Consider the following 9384-nt stretch of genomic DNA (forward strand, 5'->3'; position numbering starts at 1 on the left):
TTTTCGGTATTCCGGAAACCGATTTCGAAATTTTTCGGTCGGATTCCTCGGTAACGGTATTTTTCGAAAACGGAATCGGTTTTCGAAATTTTCTATCGGAATCGGTATCGGAATCGGAAATTACCGGATTTGTGTCTCGGAATTTTCCGGAATTGTACCTCGGAATTTTTTGGAATTGTGTCTCGGAATTTTCCAGCATGTGATTTTTCGCATCGCCTGTACGTCTCTAGATAAGGATTACTTATTTTGTATTTTTTGGACACCTTTAGATTTTTTTGGATAGATGGTTTTGTAAGGCAGTTGAGATTAACGATTTGATCTTTTCCACACACTAGGTTTTAGGGTTTTCCTGTGAGGTTGTGAAAAACTTTTTATGTGAGGAAAAAATATTTCATAAGTAAGCATGCCATGTCAGCTAGATCGAGTGGATATTGTGAATTGTGAACTTTGAGTCTATGAACTTGTGATCTTTATGAACTTGTTATACTGTAAACTTTGTTATATTGTGAACTTGTGATCTTTGTACACTTTTTATATTATAAATTTGTGATCCTTGTGAACTTTTTATATTATGAACTTGTTATATCATAAATTGTGAACTTGTGGTCTTTGTGATCTTTTGTCAAATTTGTTGTATTATGAAGTTTGATATATTTACCGATTGTATTTTAGATTCCGACCGTTACCGGTGTATTTTCCGCACCAAACTTTCGTTTCCGATGTTTCCGAAATACCGATATCGTTTCCGTTTCCGGAGTTACCGTTTTCGATTTTGTTTCCGATAAAAAATATGAAAACGGTAATGGTTTTAGTGTTTACCGACCGTTTCCGACCGTTTTCATCCCTACATGCATGCATGTTTAACCTTAGCTTCTTTGTTCTTCCCCTTTGCTGCTACCTTTATCCATTCACCCGTGCCGCCGCCGTGCATAAACTCAGCAAACTGCTCCTGTTGTCGCTGAGGACCAAATCCATGGTCCCTCTTCTTTCTTTTTTTTCCTTCAGCTAGAAACAAGCCATCTATCTGATGCCAGTGCCAGGCATGATTGGAGATGACGTGCAAATAGTGAAGCCCACTACTGCAAGCGGCCAAAGGGAGAGTATCTAGTGCATGCGATTGGATGGAATCATTGTCCTTGGCTAGTGGAGTTGAAAACCTTGCTCTTAGTGTTAATCTAATCTAGTGCAAGTGCAACGCATGGACGATAGGGAGAAAACTGTGCTGAGGTGCATTTTTAACTGGATGATTCATATATATTACAGGTAGTCATAAGGCTACGTACACTGGATTATATTGTAAGGCATACACTACCATTTGCTTTTCTTTTTCTGTTCTAGTGTTCTGTATATACTCTACTATACATCACTAGCTTAATTACTGACTATCTGCTCTGGTTTTCATTTCCGAGACTGATACTACCTGTCCACGTTTTAGGATGTGTGACCTGACCAGGGGCACACACACACACATCGGGCGGCGATCAAAACTTGCGGATCTGTAGGCCGCTACGCCGCGAGGGCCATGGCGCGGTCCGCGTCGGAGCTCTGATGAGCTTGGGGCCGGAGTAGTCCCGTGCCGACAGCGACATGGACACCAGTCGTTGTCGTCGTCCTCTGAACCTTCTCTGCCGTTACGTTCTCGGAGAAGGCCCACAGCCTGGCGGCCTCCTCGCAGCTGGCGCCCAGCCTGGACGGCGAGGCCTCGTTGCAGTCGGCGAAGTACTTCCCGGACACTCCGGCCACCGCCGGGTGCGCCGCCACGTAGCACGTCGTCGCGGCCGCCTGGATGGAATGGAGGGACCGGGCTTTTTCGTCATTCCGAGCTCGGATCGGACAGACAAATGGAACAGAGCGGCGTATATATGTGACAGGGGCAGAGGAACGGACGATTCGTCATACGGGTGGCGACTACTGACCTGAGGAATCGTCTTGAGGAGCTTGGACGCCAGGAAGAACACTGTGTCTGCATGCAAGTGAACATGGCATGAGAATGAGGACGTCTTCGTCTTGTTTGTTAGGCAATGGAAGCAACATCTGCTTCTCTGTCGTGCTCAGGGAAAAAGTAGACGAGAAGAACGGAAGAAGGGAAGAGAAAGCGGTGGCGGCGTACTGGTGATGAGGCCGTCGCGGTCGCGGATGAGACGGGTCCGGACGATGCCGGGGTGGACGCAGTTGGCCGTGACGTTGGCGCCCATCTCGCTGAGCCGGTCGGCGAGCGCTCTGGTGTGCAGGACGTTGGCGAGCTTGGACAGCGCGTACGCCCTCGTCGGATCATACGGTCTGTTGCATATATTGGGGTGAGGTCAGCCAGCAGCCAGTCAAGTCAGTCGTCAGAGGCTAGCTGATGAACGAGATGACGGGGAAAAGCGAGCTAGCTAGCACAGCACGGAGCGAGCACACGCACATCTTCCTCCGTGTGACGCGGTCGAGGTAGCCGAGGGCGTCGCCGTCGCCGGGGAACCAGCTGTGGATGGTGGAGGAGACGTTGACGATGCGGCCCTGGACGCCGGTGGCCCGCGCCGTGTCCGCCATCTTGTCCAGCAGCAGCCTGGTGAGCAGGAAGTGGCCCAGGTAGTTGGTGGCGAAGGTCATCTCCACGCCGTCCTCCGACACGGCGAAGCGGTCGGCGTACTTGCCGGCGTTGTTGCTGTACGTACGCACGCACGCACGTGAACCATGTGTCAGTCCATGTAAGTTAGCCGCAGTTGTTGCTGCTGCTGCCTTGGCAGGTGGACTCATTACTGATGGATGCAGCAGCAGCATGAAGAAAGAAAGGTGAACAGGCACACGTACACGAGGAGGTTGAGGGGGAGCCCGAGGTCGAGGAACCGCGCGACGAAGCGGCGCACGGAGGCGAGCGAGCTGAGGTCGAGCGGCAGCACGGCGACGTCGGCGCCCGGGCACTCGGCGCGCACCCGCGCGCGGGCCTCCTCGGCGGCCTTGAGGCTCCGCGCCGGCAGCACCAGCCGCGCGCCGCGCCCGGCCAGCACCCGCGCCGTCTCCGCGCCGATCCCCGACGTGGCGCCCGTGATGATGGCGGTGACGTGGCGCAGGTCGCCGGCCGCGGCCTCCTCGGCGGTCGTCCGCGAGCCGAAGCCGCTCGGCCCCGCCGTGCCGGCCAGGTACCGCAGCGAGGCCAGCATGGTCGTTGGGCCGGCCGATCTGATCGGCCGGTGGCTCGATCGGTGCTAGCCGCTGATGGTGGCGACGACGGTGCCTCGATCGCCGCGCGAGCAGAGCAGAGTTGAGTAGACTAGCCGCTGTAGGATAGATAGGTAGGGAAGGTGGGGTGGAGGACTCTAGAGGAAGGAGACGCAAGGCACGGGGGTATAAATAGCTAGAGCAGTGAGAGGAGAGTGGCGCTAGCTTGCTTTCTTCCTCGCAGGTGCAGGTGGCAGTGACACTGCTGGACGACGCCCCGCTATTCTTCCTTCTAGAAATGAAACTTATTTGCTGGCACGTACGGTACGGGGGCCGGGGAACAATAATACAAGAGCAAGCCTAGCTAGTGGCACCGTCCGTGTCATGGGCTCAACAGCCTACCTGTCAAATCTAGGCCAACAAGCTTTTTATTCTCTGATTTAAAAGTTGTACACGCACGACGCGAAACAAACGCCCGAGAGCTAAGGCCTGCATCGATCGGATGTTGCATCGTCCAGGCAGCGTGCGTACGTACGATCGAGAGCGACGACGATGATGATGTGGACGGCTCGACGACCAACAAAACAACCAACAACACTCGAACGGCCGTCGTCGTCTCAGTTGGCGCCATCGACGACGACCCGTGCGATCCCGGCGTCGCCTTCTGGGTCGATCGATGGGAGGGGAGGGGATGGCCGGCGTGTCCTCAGGACCTCAGCTCGTGCGTGCTCCGTCCCCACGCGCGTCGCCGTCCGGGAAAAAAAAGGCCCCCCCACGCACGCATTAGCGAGTGATGAGTTGGCTCTAATTATTTGAAAATTAAAGAGAGAGAGAGAGAAATTCCTCTTGTGGCCTTAAAAGGACCGCTATCATTTGAACATGATTTGGGCTTGGGTTCAGTTGGGCCTGCACGTTTGTCGAGTTTTAAATAGAAAGGCCCAGTGGTGGTGGGTGGGGGAGCGAGCGGCAGTGTTGGGAGCAGAGCAAAGAGGCGGCTCACGTTTGCGGAAAAAAACAAATTCAAAACGGCCATGCAAAAAGATGGCGGAAAAAAAGAGCTGATGGAGACTGCATCTCAAGAGCAGCAGGCCAGCAGTTATGGTGGGTGGGGGTAGGGGGTCTTTGCATCTGCGCGGAGATTTTGTTCGAGTTGTTTATGCGAGTGTGAGTGGTTCTGTTTTTTTTATTTGTCACGTTTTAGCTTAAAAATAAGCTATCGAGCGATAAATATTTGAGAACGGAACGAGTACTATAAAAAAAGATTTTTTTTAAATAAGCTATAAGAGGGGGGCGTGGTTGTAGTAGTAACAAAAAGAAGTTGGTTGTTCGATGATTGCGTTGTGTTGTTTATGTGCTCTGTATCTTTAATCTCCTCCCTTGATTTCCCAGGTCATGGTTTACTCTTGCGCAAGATCCTGATGAACATCGTGTGAAAATCATGCGGTTGTGTTCGGGTATTTGATTCTGCACTTCGTTCAGACAAAAACACACACACGCACGCACACCTTCCTTCTGGATAAACAAACAGAGACCGGGAGTGAAGTGTACAGCTCCCCATCTTCTCTTGTCCTGCGATCCACTGGCGTTTTTTTCTGCAAGAAAGTCCCATGAAGATCTCCTTGACGCAAAAAGATAGTAGTATCTCCTTACACTAATAATAGGATACGGGTTTTATGCCAAATTATATTCTCATTTTTTTTTTGCAGAATTCAGAATAGTATCAGGATAAGGTCTGTCACAATTTGGCGTTCTTTTTCCCTGTTCGTTTAACAGGTACTTTAGTCTGGCCAATGACACTGTAATACTCCCTCCGTTCTTTTTAATTTATCAGGGTGTTGGAGGCTAAAATGAGTCTGGCGGACGGTCCGGCCCTGAGGCCGGACGGTCCGCGGTCCGGACTGTCCGCGGTGGTGGCGCGGACGGTCCGCGCGCGCGCAGAGTCAGTTAGGGTTCCTAGTTTCTCGCGGGATTTGTTACCTAAAACCGCGGGATTAACTCGGGAAACAGTTGGAAACGGATCCAGACCTCCCCTTTATATAGATGAAGGGCTACGGCCGATTAAAACCCCCAACAATCGAACAAATCAAGTCTATTACTCGTTTTTACCTTATGCATTAGGAGTAGTTCTAGTTTAGTTCTAGTTTAGCCCTAGTTTAGTATTCCAATCCTCAAATTCTCCGCCTCTCCTCGACTCTACGTCGATTAGGGGAGTCTAGGTCGGCCGGCCCGAGCCTAGACAACTCCTGGGATCTCTCCTCCCCGACGGGGTCCCTCCCGGGAGCGAGATTCAGGCGCCGCCGGCGATCTTCCGCCGCCCCCTGCGCACGTGCGGACCGTCCGGCCCTAGAGCACGGACCGTCCGGCCGTCATGCAGGGTACCCGGGCTCCTGCACCAGGTCGCGGACCGTCCGGCCCTGTGCCGCGGACCGTCCGCGTCTGACCAGGGAGCACCGCCGCCTCACACCAGGTCGTGGACTGTCCGGCCCCAGGCCGCGGACCGTCCGCGCCTGACCAGAGAGCACCGCCGCCGGTTCTTCTTGAGTAATTGGCGCTCCGAAAAGGCGTCAACATACTTTTTGGCGACTCCGCTGGGGAAGAGGTGTCTAGATCTGCTAAAAATCGGCCCATAAATGGCCGGTTCGAAGGATCACACCAAGATCTCCACTACCAACATCATCAAGCCGGCCATGGAGGCGCTCCCGGCTGATGACCAAAGGCCCTTTGAAGACCTCGTAATGCGCGATGAGAAGGAGGTGATGCGGCAATGGAACGAACAACGCGACAAGGAAGAGGCCGAACTGCTGCATAAACTCTCCGAACGGCGCAAGAAGACGGCGGACAAGTACTTGTCACACTTCACGGTGGATCGCCACCAGAAGATCGTCCGTCAAGGGAAGATCGATATGGAATCTCTCCTACCTCCACTGCAGGGTCCCGCTGTAAGTACTCCAGATCTATCTCTTACGACTTTCATGGATCAACGAGGAGATCAGTTAAAGCAATATGTAGATGAATCTATTAAAATGCATTTACGTGCATACGAGAAATCAGCTGCTCCTAATTTTCCATCGCGAAAGTCTAATACAGTGCCACCCACGTCAAACACATCGGCTATAAACGGGTCACCTTTGACCCAGCCATCATATGGTATGCCGATGCACGCTTTCGTGCCACCATCACAGCCGCAACCACTAGGCACGCGGCAGGTACTGGACGCGACCGGACCGTCCGAGCATCATCTCAGACAGTCCGGTTATACCGCGGACCGTCCGGCGTATTTCGCCGGACCGTCCGACCAGATGCAGGCCCGCACACAAAACACTCAGGTTGCACCGTACATGGCCGGACCATCAGGATACAACCCTGAACACTTCGGCCCCATCACGGACCGTCCGGTGCATCACGCCGGACCGTCCGGATATGTTGCGGACCGTCCGCCATCTTACGCCGGACCGTCCGGATATGGCATGAACCGGCCGACGTATTACGCTGGACCATCCGACTCTACACGAATCCATGCGCAGACTGCCCAAGTCACGCCTTATATGGCCGATCCATCTAGGTACAGCCCTGGACCATTCGGCCCGATCGCGGACCGTCCAGTTCTTTACGACAGACGGTCTGGGTACGAGACTACCCACGTAGCACCATATACGGCTGGACAATCCGGATATACCTTCAGACCATTTGGCCAGGTCGCGGACCATTCGGCCTCTTACGCCGGACCATCCGGATATGCATACGCAGAGCCGAGAGCTGCGCAATACGCACAGTTCACACATTCATCGCAACAACATTATGGTGCCCCACCAGCAACACATTATAATCATGCCATACCACCTCATGGACATAGGGCTGAATACTATTCGGCCACAAGAGAGCCTGAGGGGTATAGGGCAGGAGTTGGTGACATTAATAGGACACCTAACACACACCTCAAACATACCTGGGAGGAAAGCCGACAAAGTAATGTCAGGCAACCTGAAATCTCCACCCACAAACTCAATGGATGGTCGCCAGACATGGCAGAGAGGGTCAGAGATGAGGTAGCCGGGATGTTCAGGGACAAACTCGGTGTTAGTGTGTCAGGTACAGGGCAATCGTATCGGAAGCCTTATAGCCACCGATTCGACACCGTGCCATACCCACAGGGAACTAGAATACCAGACTTCTCTAAGTTTTCTGGTGAAAGTGGGAAAAGCACACACGAACATATAAGCCAATTCATAGCACACTTGGGAGAATTGGCTGATGGGGAAGCCTACCGCGTTCGTTTATTCTCGTTGTCCCTTACTGATACTGCATTTGCATGGTACGCAGCTTTGCCACCAAACTCTATTAACTCTTGGGAAGAATTAGAACAGAAATTTCATGAACACTTCTTCTCAGGAGAACATGAGTTAGAATTGGCTGACTTAGCTTCAGTCCGACAGGGGCCTGAAGAATCGGTTAATGACTATATCCGGAGATTCCGGGACACTAGAAACTGATGCTTTCAGATTCATGTCGCAGAAAAACAACTGACAGGGCTAGCTTTCAATGGGTTGCGACCCTACTTAAAAGAAAAATTAGATGGCACCCAATTCTTTTCATTAGTGCACTTACACCAGCGGGCTATGACCTGTGAAAGCCGAAGTAAGGAAACATCAAAATCGGCTAGCCATAAGATGCATTTAGTGGGATACGATAATTCGGACGATGAATCCACGGATGTATACACCGCCGAACTGGTTTGGCCAGGACAGGCTAAACCTTCAGCGTGTTCTACTTTACAGTCGATTCGAAAGAATCGACAAGAGGAAGTTAAGTTTACTTTTAATGTTGCCAAATGCGATAAAATATTTGACGAGTTACTAAAAAACGGCAACATTAAATTAACTCATACTATTCCTCCTCCTGATGAATTAAAGAGACGTGCTTATTGTAAGTGGCATAATTCCTTTTCTCATGCCACCAATGATTGTAATGTTTTTCGTCGACAGATACAATCGGCCATAAATGAGGGTCGATTGGCTTTTCAGGAGATGCAAGTAGACACACAACCCTTTCCTGTTAATACAATAGAACTCACATGCAAAAAGGTCTTGGTTCGGCCCGAAATGGCTGATAAAGGCAAAGGTAAGGGCATCGTCATCAGCAATTCTCGCATGTCAGATATATCACAAAAGGAGATTGCTCGAAAGGCTTCGGACGAGAAGGCTAAAAGGTCCGAAGACGCCGGGGGGCAGGCACAGTTAATAAACCAAACACATCAGCCTAGCCCCAGCATCGTAGATGGTCCGGCACCTGCGTGCGGACAATCCGGTGCTCAGACAAACTGATAGTCGCCTAGAGGGGGGGGTGAATAGGGCGAAACTGAAATTCTCAAAAATAATCACAACTACAAGCCGGGTTAGCGTTAGAAATATAATCGAGTTCACGAGAGAGGGCGGAAAACAAATCGCAAGCAAATAATGAAGTGAGACACGCGGATTTGTTTTACCGAGGTTCGGTTCTCTCAAACCTACTCCCCGTTGAGGAGGCCACAAAGGCCGGGTCTCTTTCAACCCTTCCCTCTCTCAAACGGTCCCTTGGACCGAGTGAGCTTCTCTTCTCAAATTACTTGGGAATCAAACTTCCCGCAAGGGCCACCACACGATTGGTGCCTCTTGCCTCAATTACAAGTGAGTGTTTTAATCACAAGAAAGAATGCGAAAGAAAAGAAGCGGTCCAAGCGCAAGAGCTCAAATGAACACTACAAATCACTCTCACTAGTCACTAGGGCTTTGTGTGGAGTTGGGAGAGGATTTGATCTCTTTTTGGTGTGCTTTGCAATGAATGCTAGCTCTTGTATAGTGGTTGGAAGCTGGAAAACTTGGATACAATGAATGGTGGGGTGGTTGGGGTATTTATAGCCCCAACCACCAAAAGTGGCCGTTGGGAGGCTGTTTGTTCGATGGCGCACCGGACAGTCCGGTGCACACCGGACAGTCCGGTGCCCCCGCCACGTCATCAGTGCCGTTGGAAATCGACCGTTGGAGTTCTGACTTCTGGGCCCGCCTTGATGTCCGGTGGCGCACCGGACATGTACTGTAGAGTGTCCGGTGCGCCAGCATGGGCGTGCCTGACCTCTGCGCGCGCTGGCGCGCAATAAATGCGCTGCAGGTAGCCGTTGGCGCCTGAAGTAGCCGTTGCTCCGCAGATGCACCGGACAGTCCGGTGCACACCGGACAGTCCGGTGAATTATAGCGGAGCGGCTGGAAT

At 51.9% G+C, this 9384-nt stretch overlaps 1 protein-coding gene across 2 annotated transcripts; it reads right to left on the minus strand.

Moving 5' to 3' along the window:
* Positions 1 to 1208: 1208 nt before the first annotated feature.
* LOC103638146 (short-chain dehydrogenase TIC 32, chloroplastic-like) lies at positions 1209 to 3871 on the minus strand. Of its 2 annotated transcripts, NM_001346975.1 has the most exons (5): positions 2794 to 3371; positions 2405 to 2647; positions 2111 to 2280; positions 1917 to 1963; positions 1209 to 1782 (listed from the first exon to the last, which is right to left on the minus strand). In NM_001346975.1, exons 1-5 carry the CDS (start codon positions 3141 to 3143, stop codon positions 1507 to 1509), a joined length of 1086 nt encoding a protein of 361 aa, NP_001333904.1. In that variant the 5' UTR covers positions 3144 to 3371; the 3' UTR covers positions 1209 to 1506. The 2 variants fall into 2 exon arrangements, with proteins under 2 accessions (NP_001333904.1, XP_035818278.1); XM_035962385.1 differs by having other exon boundaries at positions 1209 to 1963; positions 2794 to 3871.
* Between the last annotated feature and the right edge of the window lie 5513 nt (positions 3872 to 9384).

Source organism: Zea mays, chromosome 9, assembly GCF_902167145.1.
Source record: "Zea mays cultivar B73 chromosome 9, Zm-B73-REFERENCE-NAM-5.0, whole genome shotgun sequence".
NCBI lineage: Eukaryota > Viridiplantae > Streptophyta > Magnoliopsida > Poales > Poaceae > Zea > Zea mays.